The 16,574-nt window shown below is 63.3% G+C and overlaps 1 protein-coding gene and 1 long non-coding RNA gene across 2 annotated transcripts; one reads left to right on the plus strand and one right to left on the minus strand.

Moving 5' to 3' along the window:
- The first annotated feature begins 342 nt into the window (after positions 1-342).
- ARC (activity regulated cytoskeleton associated protein) lies at positions 343-3,822 on the plus strand. Its single transcript, XM_011000071.3, has 3 exons — positions 343-2,345; positions 2,627-2,749; positions 2,974-3,822. The coding sequence occupies exon 1, from the start codon at positions 530-532 to the stop codon at positions 1,718-1,720; it is 1,191 nt and encodes a 396-aa protein (XP_010998373.1). The 5' UTR covers positions 343-529; the 3' UTR covers positions 1,721-2,345; positions 2,627-2,749; positions 2,974-3,822.
- Positions 3,823-4,462: 640 nt separating this feature from the next.
- LOC135318673 (uncharacterized) lies at positions 4,463-16,163 on the minus strand. The gene is made up of 3 exons (XR_010376944.1): positions 15,921-16,163; positions 9,221-9,316; positions 4,463-4,715 (listed from the first exon to the last, which is right to left on the minus strand). It is a non-coding gene; the product is annotated as an uncharacterized LOC135318673 (long non-coding RNA).
- Positions 16,164-16,574: the final 411 nt, after the last annotated feature.

Below are 16,574 nucleotides of genomic sequence, written 5' to 3' on the forward strand. Positions count from 1 at the left end.
ACCTGCCTCAGGACGCTCCGGCACACACCTGGTCTCTGCCCAGCGCTTGCTGCGGGGGTGTCGCTGGTCCGTCTCCAGCATCGCCCCTCGGTCCAGGGGGGCTGAATGAGTCCGGGGAGGGGGCGGTGGGGAGCGCGCGCGTTAGTCACCCTGGCCACCGCCGCGTGTGCAGGGGGTGGGTCCTCCCTCCGCCCGGGAGCGCGCGTGGGCGCGGGGAGGCGGGCCGGCGGGAGGGGGGGCGCGGGCGGGGAGCCTGCGCCTGGGCCAATGGGAGCCGGGGCTCGGCGACGGGGCCGCCCACGGGCCGCGCTGGCAGCATAAAGAGCCGGCGGCCGAGGCTGGGCGCAGAGCTCGGGTGTCTGGTCCTCCCGCGCCGCCGCTGTGTGCGGAGACGAACCGGGACGCAGCCGGGACCCAGCCGCTCCTCCGCGGGACCCACCGCCACCGGCAGCCCCGCACAGCCGGCCCCAAGAGGACTTTGTAGCCTGTGCCTCCCGCCTGTCGGAACGCTGAGGCCACCTGCGAGCAGATGGAGCTGGACCACAGGACCACCGGCGGCCTCCACACCTACCCTGGGCCCCGCGGCGGGCCGGTGGCCAAGCCCAACGTGATCCTGCAGATCGGTAAGTGCCGAGCGGAGATGCTGGAGCACGTGCGGAGGACCCACCGGCACCTGCTGACGGAAGTGTCCAAGCAGGTGGAGCGGGAGCTGAAGGGGCTGCACAGGTCGGTGGGCAAGCTGGAGAACAACCTGGACGGCTACGTGCCCACCAGCGACTCGCAGCGCTGGAAGAGGTCCATCAAGGCCTGCCTGTGCCGCTGCCAGGAGACCATAGCTAACCTGGAGCGCTGGGTCAAGCGGGAGATGCACGTGTGGCGCGAGGTCTTCTACCGGCTGGAGAGGTGGGCTGACCGCCTGGAGTCCATGGGCGGCAAGTACCCGGTGGGCAGCGAGCCTGCCCGCCACACTGTCTCCGTGGGCGTCGGGGGTCCCGAGAGCTACGGCCAAGAGGCTGACACCTACGATTACACGGTCAGCCCCTACGCTGTCACCTCGCCGCCAGCCGCGGGCGCGCTGCCGGGGCAGGAGGCCACGGAGGCCCAGCAGTACCCGCCCTGGGGTCCGGGAGAGGACGCGCAGCCCAGTCCTGGCGTGGACACGCAGATCTTTGAGGACCCGCGGGAGTTCCTCAGCCACCTGGAGGAGTACCTGCGGCAGGTGGGCGGCTCGGAGGAGTACTGGCTCTCACAGATCCAGAACCACATGAACGGGCCGGCCAAGAAGTGGTGGGAATACAAGCAGGGGTCGGTGAAGAACTGGGTGGAGTTCAAGAAGGAATTCCTGCAGTACAGTGAGGGCACGCTGTCCCGAGAGGCCATCCAGCGGGAGCTGGACCTGCCACAGAAGCAGGGCGAGCCGCTGGACCAGTTCCTGTGGCGCAAGCGGGACCTGTACCAGACGCTCCACGTGGACGCCGAGGAGGAGGAGATCATCCAGTATGTGGTGGGCACCCTGCAGCCTAAGCTCAAGCGGTTCCTGCGCCCACCGCTGCCCAAGACCCTGGAGCAGCTCATTCAGAAGGGCATGGAAGTGCAGGATGGCCTGGAGCAGGCGACCGAGTCCTCCAGCCCCCACCTGCCCCCTGAGGAGGAGAGCGAGGCCCTCACCCCAGCCCCCACCAGCGAGTCCGTAGCCAGTGACCGGACCCAGCCCGAATAGAGGGCACTGGATACCTCTGCACCCCGGCCACCGTGGCCTTTGCCCACCAGGACTTTTGAGTCGGCTGACCCCGAAGGAGGAACCCTCACCCTTGCCCAGCTGGGCACCCACCTCAGCCTCCCAGCCTGACTCACACAGACACATGTCATCCAGATGTGGGCAGTGTGCTTCAAACAGCAAAGGAGTCCCCCTTCCCTGCAGGGCCCTGCCCCTTACCCTCCCTCTGTCTGTCTTCCCTGGCCCTGGCCGGCCTGAGCTGGTGACGCCCCCTCCACACTCTCAGGCCATGACAGCTTCCTTATTCTGCTTAATGCCCAGGCCCTCTGGGCACCCAGAAACTAAGAGTCCAGGTGGCACAGGCCAGCAGGCCCCAAGCTCAAGGGACACCCCAGAGCAGAAGCCCAGCTGGAAACAGTTCCCCGGTGGCCTGGGCTTCGGGGATGCCCCCTCTCCTGGCAGTCGCTGCGCAGCCGGCTGGCACCCCGCAGCCACCCACGGCAGCTGGCCAGCCTCAGGCAGTGTGGCTCCCTCCTTCTAGAGGAGAGCCAGAGCCGAAAACGCAGCAGCAGCAGCAGCAGCAGCGGCAGCAACAGACCTGGTGTCCTGATGCCTCCTGGCCCCTCAGGTGAGCCCCTGCCCCATGGCATCACCACCAGGGGGCACCGTAGAGTTGCAAGGGCCCAGGGCCAAGCCCACTTTCCAGGAAAGCCCACCAGAGGCATCCCCAGCAAGGCAGCTGGCCAGCTGCGGTGGGGGTGGTGTGGTGGGGAGGCTGGGAAGGAGCAGAGACCCCAGGGGTCAGGGCGAGGGAGCTGGGATGGGAGGCAGGGCTGGGGGAGTTTGCCGAGCCAACTCTCACATGGACCGTGTTTTCTCTCTCGCCCCGGCACCGGTGATTCACGCCAGCCTGCAGAGGGACCGAGCCCTGCTCGATGACTCACTGTGGCAGGCGGAAGGTCCCACAGGGCCCGAGTCCTCAGACCTGGCTGAGGCAGCAGCCGGCCCTTGGAGCCAGGATAGTGACAACAGGTAATGCCACCTCACCCCTCCCACCTGAGACCCCGTCCCTCCTCTGTCCTCATCAGGGGCACTTGAACTCCTCCCCAGTGCTCTGAGCAAGCTGAGACGCAGCCCACTGAGACCCCATGGGACCCCGCCCCGGGAGAGCAGCCCTGTGGTGGCTACCACACGTCCTACCTGTGGAGCTCCTCCCAGTGCCCACCCTCCCTGACTGTCTGGCATATTCCTTTCAGGTCTCCAGGCTCCCCAGAGCCTTGCTGCTGTGCTGGGCACTGCCCCCCTCCTCCCCCTGCAAGCTGCCAGCATGGGAGGAGAAGTCCGAGGCCAGAGAGAAAGTGGCCACAGAGAGGCGGGGCCCCGGCAGGGAGCCGGTGGTGAAGATGGGCCAGTGTGAGGGCCAGGGCCTGCCACTGTGCCTGCCCCGCTGGCCGCCCACCTGCCCGCCCCAGGGCCACTGTGGCTGGAGTTGAGGTCGGCTACCCCAGGCTTGGTCTCACTTCCGCTCCAGCCCAAGAATCCCTGCCTACTGCGCAGCCATCCTGTCCTGCCGGAGCTTTCCAAGAGTCTTGGGGCTGAGCTCACAACCCCTGCCCCTACCAGGTGGTCCCAAGCCCAGCCCCAGGAGTTCCAGAAGCCTTTGCTCCTGGGGCTCATTCGGGCTCTCTTTTGCCCAGGCCTGGACCCCCACCTCCGCCGGCACCAAAACCTTGGTGCTGGCTGGCTACTAATATCTGCAGCCCCAGCAGGCCTTGGTTGGGGGTCCCCCTTTCTGCCTGTTCCCTGGGGGTTCTCAGATTCGGGGGACTGACATCTGCAGGGAACTCTACCAGCCCCTCCATCCGTGCCCTGCCAGCCCTCCAGCCCCAGATTTTATTTTTGCGCATAAGCCATAACCCATACTCCCGGGCTGGCCCAGGCTGCAGGGAGGCCCCAGGGTCCACGAGAGGGCGTGGCCAACCTTGCCCTTGTGCCCCCCACGGATCAAGCCTTGAGTGCCAGGCCAGGCTGTGTGTACCCCTGCCACCTCACCTGAAGACAGACTCTTTTTGTAAGATTTTTAATAAAACACTGAAACTTCTTGACGTGTGAGTGCTGTTTCTCTGCCGGCCTGGGCTGGCTGGTGTGGGGCTATCCCCCACAATTTACCTAATTGGAGAGCTATTCATAATTATATCCTCATTTTCATGATCCAATATCACAGTCGAGGGAGGCCGCTCAGGGTGGCCGGCCCCTTAAACCCGAGGAGTGTAGACTGAAAGGTCTCTGGGGGCCTGCAGTGCCTGGGAAGGGCCGTTGGTCACGCCGCGCCGAGGACGGCCCCTGCTGCTGGGGGTGAGCTGGGGCGCTGGAGCTCCTCTGCTGCCAGTACTCGGCCTGCACAGAGGCCTGCGGCCTAGGGGGCTTCTTAGGCTCTGGGGTCCTGGCGCCCTGGGCCAGGTCTCTGCAGGGGGGGCGCCCTGGCGAGTCCTGGAGGCAGATCGTGCCCTTGCTCTCTCTGAGCCTCGGATTCCTCATCTGCAAAATGGCTGAAGCAGCACTAAGACAATCCACGCGTGGGCTCCCGACCTCCAAAATGAGGACCATCCGTGCTCAGTGAGGGGTTGCCCTCACCTGCCTTCGTGGGGGGTCTGAGGTCCCTGAGAGCGGGAGAGAGGGCCTGGAGGGGGCTCAGACCCCTACGCCAGCTAGTGTTGAATGAGCAGCAGGCCCCGGGGGGTGGACAGTGAGAATGTGTTACAAGGAGCTGGCTCACTTGATCGTGGGGCGGCTGGGCCAGTCCGAGTCCACTGGGCAGGCTGGAGCTCGCGGGCAGGGCTGAGCTGCTGTCCGCTGGTGGGAGTTTTTCTTCCTTGGTGAGGACTCAGCTCTGGTCTTCAGGCCTCTCAGCTGATCGAGCCAGGCCCACCCAGATTACCTCGGATGATCTTTACTTAAAGTCAGCTGATGCTGAGGGTCAGACACACCCACAGAAGACCTGCAGAGCAAAACCCAGACAGGGGTCTAAAGGAAAGCCTGGGGACAGCACCCTAGCCAGGCTGGCGTGGGAAAGGGCCCTCACCAGGCTGAGGTCATCGCAGGTGCCCACCACCTGACCCAGATCCTGTCCTCGGAAGGGGCTGCTCTGCTTGGCAGGTGGGGTGCCAGGCCGGGAGACGCCAGTTCAGCCCTGCCCGGTGGGGCTGCCCCTGCTGAGAGCCACCCCTCAGCCCTCTGCCCCACCACCATTTGTGGTGGAGGAGGATGGAGCCCGCTGGGATGCAGAGAGGGGAACCTGCAGTGACAGGAAACAGGCGGATGCAGAGAGAACCACCTGCCGCCAGGAGAGCGTCACCCTCCACGCAGAGAGGGCGGCCTGAGTGTGACGCTCCCTGATGGCGGGCCGCCTCCTCCCTGTTCTCCTTTATTTCTTTTGAATAATGGAAGTGCTGACAAGAACACGGAAGGAAATTGACAGGAACAGGAGGCCGGGCACCATGGTGATACCGGAAAGGCAGCAGTTTCTCCGGGAGAACTACTACTCCTCACATGAAAAGCTGGAAGTTGGAGACGCTTTTTCCTTTTAATAAAAGTGTACTCTCTGTAATTGGGTGACTGTGAAAAAGGCAACCTGAACACTTCGCGCCGTTGCGAGAGGCAGCTCTTGAGTCTTTGTGTCCCAAGAAAGAGGCCTGAGGTGGAGTTGGGGCACATGGGGTTGGGGGCCGGACCCCCGGCTGACGTCACGAACCCCACAGCCCAGGTCCCAGGACAGGACGCTCCCTGACGCGGGCCTCCCTCCACCCCTCCCTGTCCTGCCTGTCCAGATACCGCAGACCACCGGGTTCATCTCCTCACTAAAGGGCAGGGAAGCTGAGGCAACAGAGGGGCTGGGACTGGGGGTGGGGGACTGCCAGAAAGCCCCGAGGGGCTCACCCTGCAGACCCCACTTGGTGGGGGGCTTCTGAGTCAGGTGGGCTGGGCTCAAGTCCCAGGGCCCCCCTTTCTACAAAACCAAGTCTGCCTACAGAGCTGGTGTGAGGGTGTGAGAGTCTGGTGCCAGCCAAGCGGGCGCTCAGGATGTCACCCGCTGTTGCCTCCAAGGCTCAGCCAGGTCCTAGGTCTCTGGCTTTCACGGCCCATCAGGAAAGGTCTCACTGGGGGGCACTTGGTTGGCCGCCCGGGGGTGTAAGAGACTGTCTGCTCCCTGGGGTGGGGGCGGGGCACAGTCAATAACTCGCCCACTTGAGGGGTCAAGAGCCCCGTGTCACTGGGCGGTGGCGGCGCCTCTGGGTCCAAGGTGTGATGTGCGCTCCAGGCCTGCCCCGGACGTCAGCGCTGGGCTCCCCATGGCTCCCTCCCTTCTCTCGGCCTCAGTGACCCACACCCAGCGGTCTAGGGCTCTGGTCCCAGAGCCAGGAGATAGGAAGCAGGAGGCTGGGGGCACCTAACTCACAGGCAGGCAGGCCACTCCCCGTGGTGAGGCCCTAGGTGCCCCCAGGTGCGCCCAGCCCAGGGGGCTGGGACAGGTCTGGCTCAGGGATGCAGGGCCCTGCCCCTCCTGGGACATCTGTTGTTTTCCCTCCCCCAGGAAACTGCCCTCCTCTAGGCCAAGGATTTCCCCCACTGCCAGCACTGTGGTGCAGCACCCAATTCTGCCTGCAGAGAGGAGGCACAGAGGAGCTGCCAGGGCTCTCCACGATGGAGCCCCCACGACAGGCCCCCCCCCCACTATGGGCCCCCTTCCTCAGCCCCATCTTCCCAATGCCAAAACGGAGGCTCAGGGAGGTGTGGGGCCCGGCCCAGGACTGTGGTGAGCCAGCCAGACTCCTGCCCTCCACGCCCGCCTCCTGGAAGATGCTAAAATCATGACTCCCTTGAAGGGATGTTGCTGAAGCACAGATGTCTGACTCTGAGATCCACGCTGACTCTCCCACTGAGGCTACTGCTTTTAAGTCTGCTTTTCTTGCTGTTGGGGACAAAGGAAGAGGCAGGTACTGAGTTTGCAGTGGCCCTGCTGAGGGTCAGAGGACTGCCTAGGGGAGGACAATGTGCTTTCTGGTCCCGCTGACCTGTCCCCACTAACCTCTCCCCTTGGCCACTCATGCCCCCTGCTTCTGACCAGTCACCAATCCCTGGCCCTGGCTGCCCACCGGCCTGAATTATGAAACTCCCCACGTGCCTCTTCCTCCCTTCCGGCCCCCCTAGGCCACCCCCACCCCTGCAGACCCCCCAGCACTGCTCAGGGGCTCTCCCACGCTGCCTGCGGAGCTCCCAGCTGGCACCTCCTTCCTCAACAGTTGGGGCGGGCCGCATACATTAGCCTGTTTCCTCCAGGAGGGAGGCCAGGCAGTCCCAGTGCCCAGCCTTCAGCTCCAGGGGTCCCAGCTGTGCGGGGTGGGGGGCAGCTGCAGGGGCTCCTCTGGCCCTCAGCCACCACTCCTCTCTGTGCTGGAGCCTCAGAGCTGGAGTGGCCTCTCCTATGGATGGGGAAACTGAGGACCAAGAGAGGTGGGGAGTCCTCAGGTGAACCAAAGGACTTCCTCTGCATCTGTGCTGGGCTCAGCCTGAGCCCGTGGGCCGGGGGATAAGCTGATCAGGCAGCCGGGGTTCCTTCCTCCAGCCCCAACCCTGGGTCCCACACGCCCTCTGTCGCCCTGAACAGGCATCACTCCACCCACCCAGACTAGCACCCCTCTCTTAAGTGCTCCAAACTGACCCTACAGAGGACCTGACAGCCCCAGTGCTGACCCCAGGCCACCTAGGGGGAAGTTGGGAGAGCAGTGTGGCCTGGGGCGGGTCTGAAGCCGAGGGGCCTGGGGTGGGTCTGAAGGCTGTGGAGTGGCCAGGGTGCAGCCTTTCTGGAAGTGGGGAGCTGTGGGCAGGGCAGGGGTGCTCTCCCCAAGCCCCTCCCTGGCTGGCCAGTCCTGTCGTCTCTCTGCACCCGTGGATCCTCCTGACGCTGCATCTCCGCCCCCAGCCCAGGCACCCCCATCTCATGCCGCCCCCATCCCAGCTGGGACCTTTGGGAAGGCTTAGCCTCCCTGACCCCACTGCCCTAGCCCTGCCCACCTTGCCCACTCAGCCCCGCTCCCGCGGGGTGCGCGGGCCACAGATAACTGGTGGTCTCATCTGTGGGCATCTGGAGCCACACTCCTCCGATCTCTTCCCGGAGGCCAGATTAGCGTCTCTGCCCACTCAGCATTCAGCGCTCAGTTCTCCTGGCCCAGCACCCTCCAGGCCAGAGGCCTGCGATTGTTTTTCCTTTCTTATACAATGTTTTGTGTTTCCCTGGGATTCCAAACAGTGCCTTTCTCTTGCTCTATTTACCACGACCGCACACTCGTTCCCCCTCCCCAGAGGCGCCACTGTATAGGACGTCCTGCCAGGGTCCGCTTTTGTGTTTGGCTTGTGTTGCTTTGTTTCCTGGAGATCCCCCACCCCATCTTCCTGGAATGATTATCTTTAAGAACAAAATCTCTGACCAGGATGCTGCTAGGCCCTGCTCTCTAAGTGTCTCCCATGGCCTCTGAGTAAAGCCCAAATTCCAAGCCAGCTTCCAGGGCCCAGCAGTGGAAGGTGACGCCCATTCCCCAGACCCAGTCCTGCAGATGTCCCACCCCCCTTGTCCCCTCCTTGTACACCCACCCCCTGCATCTGCCTCTGCCTCTGCCTCCTCTCTCCAGCCCTCTGGCCCCTCCTCATCCCGCCAGGCACTGTCCTTCCAGAATCCCTTAGAGGCAAGCTTCCTACATAATTCTCTCCCAGACGCCGCTGCCTGGCTCTCATCAGCTGTTTCCTGTCCCCACCTCTGGCCACCCAGCACGGCTGCAGGATGGCTCCTCCCTCTGACCTGCATAGGCCCCACCTCAGTGACCTCCAAGCGCGACCTCCTTAGCTCAGGGCCAGAAAGGGCCAAGGCTGCCTGATGTCCGTCCTTGAGCCCTTCCCATGTCCACAGCTGGGTCCCAAGCTCGACTGCGACCGAGGAGGCGCCTTGGAGGCAGCCGGGGCTCAGGTAGGAAGGGCAGAGTGAGGTGCCGGTCACTGTCCTGTCTCTGACCTGTAGGCCCAGCCAGAGCTTGCCAAGCCGGGGCTCAGGGCGCCTGAGGAAGGGAAGTTTTTCTTTAGAGGTTGTTCCCCAAAGATGGCAGCTTCTTGAGCGGAAGAGGAAGCCTCATCTTGAGGGGAACCAAATAGCTCAGACCAGGGACCTCAAGGCACTCTCAGACACCACCCTGGCCTACCTCTCTGGAGACCCTACTGGGAGCCACGAAGTTGCCCACGGCACTCCCACCTCCACCCTTCTGCAGGGAATGGCCACTGTCTGATGAACTCCTATTCATCCTTCAAAGCCTTGCTTTTGTCCTCTTCTTCATGGAGACCTCCCTGCCCCCCATTTTTGATGCCACCTCTTGGACCCTCCCCTGCTCTCATCCTAGCAGTTGCCTGGTGCTCCCTGAGGACAAAGGTTCCCACGTCTGCCCAGCGCCCCCTGCTTACCCTTGTGCCTGCCGGGGGCCACGCCTCCCCGGAGGGGCCCGGGCTCCATGCTCCTGCTGCTGGCTTGTCTGGCGTCTTCCGTGCCAGGAGTCTGGGCTGTGAAGGAGTCTATTTTTAGTCTTTGTTATCCCCGTAATTATCTTGTCTCTGTTTTGCCCTGGTGCTTGGTACAGTTCTGCCAGAAAATGTTAGCCTGTCTCTCTGCACTCAGGGTAAATAGGGATGAGGGGGACCCCTGGAGTGGGAGGGTGTCAGCCGTGGTGGTCAGAGACCCTCCTCTGATCACATCCTCCTGTCCACTGCAGGAGACAGAGGCACTACTTAGCAAAGGCCAGGAGGGCCTGACGGGAAGTTCTGACATCTCCCAGCTAGAGGAGACCGGGCAGGGGAGGGTGGCTGGGAGTTCCAGACTGCAGGCCCCCCTTGTGCCCCCACCGCCCCAGAAACAACCTGGTGGAAGGGGTGCACTGGAACTGTTTGCACCAGTGAGAATTCAGACCTGACCTTGGGGACCAGAATCACTTCTCTCTGATTCCTGGATGAAGCAAGAGCTTGTGGTCCACTCAGACCCCTATCTCTCCTGGAGCTCTGTCCTTGGTAAGAAGGAACCCTGTGTTCATGTGCTCCTTGAAGCCTGTGAAGAGACCCTACCTGGGATTTGCTTCTTTCAGCTCATGGAGGAAAACCCATTGCTATGCAGGGCATCCCCGTCAAGAACAGATGGGATGTGGGTACCCGCACAGACTGGAACTGGGATTCTAAGTCCTTCTTACGTGCAGGTAGGCACTTGTGGGAAGGGGAACATGGAATGAGGCTTCTGAACCAGTGGGGATGGGCAGGTGACACACCCGAGGACCTGGGGCCAGGACCCACCCAGGACTCCAGCTCCCAACCCCCAGACCACAACACATCCCCTAAAATCTGACTCCTGAGGTTGTTGGGTAGCCCTGCTCCTGAGCCTTCTTTGCCCCCCTTGGCTGGTTTTCAAGGCCCTTTACCTGTTCCACCCCATCCTCCCACCCCCATCCCCATGGCAACCCACACCTAGGATTCTGACACACTGCCTGGCGGCTTTGCTTGATTACGCCTTTCCCCTCCCATCACAGCCCCAGTCCTTCCATCATCTGCAGGCGGAGACCTGGGCTGCCTCCTCCAAGAAGCTCCCCATGATGCCCCCTCTCATCCAGGTGAGCCCCAGCAAGAGAGTCCCCCCAACAAGGCACCTGCGTCACAGCCCTGCCCTCGTCCAGCCTGTCTTCCCCCCACTGGGACAGCAGAAGGCCTTCCAGGCTGGCTCTCCAGGCCTCCGAGACCTGCTAACCCCTCCCTCCCCGTGGGGCTCTCCTCGCACACTTGGCCTGGCCACCCCCAAGATGGACTCAGTCACCCTCCGCAGGCCCGTCCTCTGCCAGCAGTGTCGTTCTGCAGCCAGCGCTGGCCAGTGCATGTTTGTGTGAGTGATGGACAGAGGTGCCCTCAGCCCAAGGCTGGGCCATCTCTCCAAGGTTATTTCTCTCTGAATGATCATTTTTTAAAGTTGTTGTTCTTTATTTAGTGTCTCTGCATTTCTACTCTTCTCCCCTCCCCTACCATCTCAGTGTTGCCATGGGAACCAGGCTGTGGTACCCACAGCATCATTGATGGATGGGTTTCAGGGGCACCTGTGTGTGTATGTCGGTATGTGTGTGTATATGTGTCGGTACGTGTGTGCGTGTACCTGTGCGTGTCTGTTTGCATGTGCGTGTGGCAGGGTTGGGGGTGCTTGAGAACGGGCTCTGAGGGCTCATGATTGGGATCAGGAGGTCCGGAGAGGGGAGGTGGTTATTAGAAACCACACTCTTGTGCTATTCCAGCACCCGTATCAGGGGCGCACCCCCATCACTGTGACCCTCCCTTTCCTCACTCCGAGTTGTCAGCCCCTGGCCAGGTCATCGGCATCTGGGAAGGCCGCAGCAGCAGCCTCCTCGGGTCCCCACGCCCTTGATGCTGTACCCCCCCACCCCCGCTCTGGCCTCTAGGGGGAGTCTCGCAGCCCTGGCTGACTCCCCCTCCCTCTCGTGGCTTTGTGACCACGTTTGGCCTGTCTCCCCAGCAGTACACGGGGTGACTGCAGGCCATGGTCATGATCAGAGTCAGACTGAGTACCAGTCCTTGCTGCCCCCTCAGCTCCGCTCCTCCCATCCCTGCGACAGCAGCATTGGTTACGGGGTGATTTGTCAATTGCCAGAGCCTTCCAGCCTCTCTCGGGACACAGGACACAGGACGCACGGGAGCTGAGGGGAGAGGGGCTCTCAGCCAGGGTAGGGGCGGGCCGGCAGCACTGGCTCTGTGCCCGCAGTGCTGACAGCAGCCCTTGCCTGTCACCCAGCCTCCCGCCCACCTGGGAGCTCTGTGCCTGGAATCCCGATGAGCTGCGTGGGCAGGAGAGGAGAGCCTGGGGGCTGGGCCGCCCTCCTCCCGCCTCCCCCTCCGGCCCGGCTGGTGGGCTGGTGCTTGGGGCCGGAATATGGGCCAAGGGGGCCGGTGGGAGGGTTGAAGAGCCAGATAGTAGATGGGGGTCTCATCTCACAGCAGGGCCTGGCCCCTATCAGATGAGGCTTCCAGGGCAGGGCCGTGCCATCAGTCCTGTTCCCCTCACCGGCTCCGCACACCTGACAAGGGGGCATCCTGATGGCGCCTGCCCAGAGGCTGGAATATCTGCAGTGCTGGGTCATATTTTGGTTAGACTGGGTTAGATAAAATCTGATTAAAATTAATTCATCTCTTTATTTTTTTTATCGCAGCTACTAGAACATGGAAAATCACATTTTCGGCCCACTCTGTTTCTGCGTATAGTGCTGCCCAGGGGAGGGAGGACCAGTGAGGGGAGGGGGACCAGCCCAGGGGAGGGGGGACCAGCCAGGGGAGGGGGGACCAGCCAGGGGAGGGAGGACCAGCCCAGGGGAGGGGGAGGGAGGACCACGGGAGCTGAGCTTCCTCCCCATAGCTGGGATGGGTCAGGAGCAGGGCTGGTCCAGGGAGGACCTGGGGCAGTGGTGGGGGCTGGTTTGCTGATGCTGACCGCCCTGGGGGAAGGCCGAATACTGGGGGTCCCTGGAGTTCTGACATCCCCACCTGTCAACCAGGGATCCCTGGGGACCTCAGAGGACTCCGAGTTCTGGGAAATCCTCCACCCGGTCTCCGAGGTGGCCAGAATCTCTGCAGGGTGCTGTTCCAGAGCCCGAGGCCCTGAGCAGTCGTTGCCGGTGAGTGGCTGAGGACAGGCCACCCTCTCCCCTCTCAGCGGTGGCTCCCAGCAGCAGAGGCCAATTCCACTCTCATCTGACGGAGGCCTCCCTCCCAAGTCGCAGCCACGGTGTGGGGCTGGACGGGGCTCTGGCAGCCCCGTGCGCGCCTGCCGTGCCTCCCTGCCTGCACGAGGGTGCCCAGCCCGGGCTCTGCCGGCGGGCTGTCCTGTCGCACCCTGCCCTCCCTCCCTGCTCCTTCCTGCCTCCTGGGCTCCGAATGGCCTCCCCAGTGGCCCATCCTACTCAGGCCTCAGCTACCCCAGGCTTCAGTGTTCCCTGTAGTCTCCCTGACACAGGGGCTCTGAGCCATGGGTGGTGTTTCCTGCCCCAGACATCCAGGGACACCCCCCACCATGGCCACCACCCCCCGAGCTCGGGTCAAAGATGTAAATCCAGGGGCCTCGCCCCAGGCAGGCTCAACATGACTCTTTTCAGGGCAGAAAGGAGGCACCTGAATTTCAGGCCCTCGGAGGGGCTGCCCTCCCCTCCTGCTAGGGAGGAAACCGCATGACCCCATGCCTTTGGCCGGGGCGCCCTGGGGGGCAGTCGGGCCGTTCTCTCCCCTGGGGTGGTGTGTGCGGTCTTTTTGTTCCCCTGAGGCCCCTGTGGGACTTGGCCCAGAAGCCACGGACACCTTTAGCGCCCACCTGGACGGTGACCATTCGGTCCAAAGGGGTGCCCCTGTGCCTGAGCAGGAAGGGTCCAGGGAGGGGTAGGTCCGGGGGCCCAGCCCACAGAGGGGGCCCTTGCTCATGGTCTCCCTGTCCCTGGGCCTTGGACACCAGGGCTGGTGCAGGGCTTCTGCCACCTCTCCTGTAGGGGACTTCCTAACCAGACGCCTGCCTCCAAGATGCCAGCTGTTCAGAGCTCCCAGCCTCGGCTGCCACGTTCCCTGTGCCTGGGCCCCAGCCCCACCCTCTCTCTGCAGGGACCACCTCCCATGGCACCAGAGAGGGTGGCCCACCGCCCCAGGTGCCCCCCCCCCCCCCCGCTGCCACCTCGGAGCTGCTTGCGCTGACAGTTGCTAAAAACCGCCAAGAGGCAGACGGTCCAGCCCGCGGGGCGCACGGTCAGTAGGTGCCTGCTGCACCTGTCAGTCCGTCGCAGCATTGCCCCCTCCCTGCATGTTCCCTGGATTTCCCTTTGAGCTGGTTGAAGCATTTTCCTGGGTCCCTCATCAGTGAGTGAAATAAGAGGTCTGACCTGTGCACGTTTCATCATTGGCCAAAAATCCAGAGGGTAGGCTTCCCTTCGCCCACAGCGACCTGGCCTTGTTTAACCTCAGCCTTCCTGGCACCCCACCCGCGGGGGCCCCAGGCCTCCCTGGGGGGCCTCCCTGCAGGGTCCTCATTCCCCGGCTCCTGCCCCTCCCTCATCTCTCATCCTGGACGCCCCTGCAGCCCCTGCCTGGGCCGTTTGCTGCTGCTGCCACAGCTTTGTGATGTGGCCCCAGATCACAGGCGCCCCGAGGCGGGTGGGGGCTTGGGTGTTCCAGGACCGCCTCATTCCTCCTCAACTCCCTCTCTCTCGTCAGGATCAGGCACAGGGCTCCAGCGCGCCCCGCCCCGAAGTCCTGCACAGCTCTGGGGTGCGTCAGGCCTTTGCAGCGTGCTCATGGTCCCTCTCATGTGGCACCCCCTCTTTGCAGTGTCCCCCCTGCTGCAGCGTCCAGAGCGGGGACTCCCCACCGGCAGCCACTCCCCACGAGCCAGGCTTGCTCGTGACGGTGGGACGCCCCCTAGGTGCCAGGCCTGGCCACAGCGGCCACGCACACACCAGCCCTAACCATTCCATCCACTCACCCACCCACCCCCTCACTCGCTCACTCACTCAACACTTACTGAGCATCACAATGTGCCAGGAAAGTAAGACAAGGACCACTTTATTCCAAGCTTCTTCAAATCTTCCGTTTGAGAGAGACAGGGGGTGAGAGCCTTCGCGGAGCAGATGATTCGGCCACAAGGGCAAAGAAACAGAGTGGGGGCGCCACCCGTCCGGGTCCTGAGCTGTGGCCGCTGGTCAATGGTGCGACAGACTGAGCACCCCTGGCCAGCACGGGTCCTGGTGGTGGACAGTCTCTGCCACCATGCGGCTGCGGGATGCACTGAGGCGGGACAGTCTGTCTGAGGACAGCCGGGCATCGCATCATTTGACCTATTTAGTTCCCACGTGACATGATGGCAGATGAATGCACAGGCTCAGAGGGAGGCCCTGCCCAGGGCCTGCAGCCTAAAGGGACAGAGCTGCCCCTTTCCCAGATGTCCTCTTCCTCCTGGGGTCAGCCTCTTGGGCTCTGCTCCCCACCCACCCCTTCCCAGGCCTCCTTCCTGCCTGCATCCTGGGCTGGGGGGGCGTCTGGGGGGAGGCCCTCCTTGGCTGCCCAGTGCACAGCCCCACCTAAATGGGAGCCGCTGGCCTCACTGGGCACCTGCCACGTGCATGCCAGGCCCTCAGTCATCTTCACAGCCCCACCGGGGAATCCCGCTTCACCAGGAACAGGCATAGACTCTCGTGCTGTGTCCCAGGTCACTACAGGACCAGCCAGAGGTGACCCCAGTGTCCAGCTCAGAGCCGAGCACCTGGTGGGGCTCCTTCCAGTGGGCTCTGGGCAGCAGGTGAGGTCCAAGCAGGTTCCAGGTGGAAAGCACCCACTTCTCCACCTGCCGCTCACTCACCCCTTTGCATCTTCCCTCTCTAACCTTGGCCAGGACCCCTCTTTTACTACTAGGCTTCCATCAGTTGGCCTGTGTGGGGACCCGCTGGGACGCTGCAGGGGGAAGGGACAGGTGAGGGAGGACAAGCCGGCTCTGTGGTCCATTCTCAGGGTGGACTTCCTCCCCAGCAGAGTGACGCGGGGACTCCTGAGCCGTAGCTGGCTTGGTTGCGGCCAAAGGACCAGAAGGCTGGCTGTGACGGCTGGCACGGGGCCTGTCCCGGGCCACCAGCAGCAGCCGGACCAGGAGCCCCTGGAGACAGCACTCCCGCGTCCGCTATGTTCCGGGAGCCCGGCCCAGCCTGGCTGTGCTGGGCTCTCATTTCAGGTTTGTTAAGTGAAGGGAGGGAGGAAGACAGGCTTGGAGTGAGGAAACAGACCTTTCTCCCAAACAGGCTTGGATCTGGCCGTGTGGCTCCCCTGCATAGACCCCTCCCCAGTCCTCCTTGGCCCTGGGGTTAAGGCCTCCCGGCTCCTGCAAGGCCAGGGGCGCCTGCGCTCCCCAGAGCTCGGCCTGTGCTCGCCTCTGCCAGGAACTCCACGCCCCTGGGGCCCCTCCAACTTGTGCTCAGCCTGCTCCTTCCTCTTTTCTGCCCGAACGTCGCCGTTTTCCCATGTCCCCACTCCGAGGACAGTGGCTACGTCATCTCCCAGCCCTTTCCTCCCCACCCTCCCAACCCCTACCCCGCCTAACAGTGACCTGACAGCCACGCTCTTCTCACGGTTCCAGGTTTCTGTCATATTTCTCTGCCCGGTGCTGTCCTGGTGCTGCAAATGCTCAGTCAGTCTTCATCACGGCCCCACGCGGCAGGTGCTATTTCGGTGGGGAGACAGATGTGCAGTGGCTCAGCAACCTGCCCGAGGCCACACAGCACGTGGGAGGGGCAGATCTGAGTCTGAGCTCGGAGCAGAAGGGGCCCTGGGGGCCTGCACCACCACTGGGTTGACCATAGGAGCCGCCAGCTCAGGACCAGGGCCGCTCGGCCGCGAGTGCCCCAGCTCTTATGTCCTGTGTCCCTTCCTAGCTTCCCCTGGCAGCCCCTGGAGTGGCCCCATCCAACTTCTCCCTCCCTGTCCCAACCTGGCTCCATTCCTGCCCTGCTGATCCAGCCCTGGGGGTTTGGGATGAGAATCAGGAGGCAAGGGGAGGGAGTGAGACAGGAGGGGTGTGGGGTGGGAGTCGGGGGGGGCTCTGAGGAGACAGACACAGGAGCAGCTGGGGCCTGTGTGGCTGGGAGCCGAGGGGAGGAAGTCCTTTAGAAGTGCTTCCGAGGAGTGGGAGAGGCCTGGATCTGGTGGGGGCCCCTCGACACATGTGCTGTCTGCTGGCCTGGGCCTCATGGACACCCAGAGT

Source organism: Camelus dromedarius, chromosome 20 (assembly GCF_036321535.1).
Source record: "Camelus dromedarius isolate mCamDro1 chromosome 20, mCamDro1.pat, whole genome shotgun sequence".
NCBI classification, from domain to species: domain Eukaryota; kingdom Metazoa; phylum Chordata; class Mammalia; order Artiodactyla; family Camelidae; genus Camelus; species Camelus dromedarius.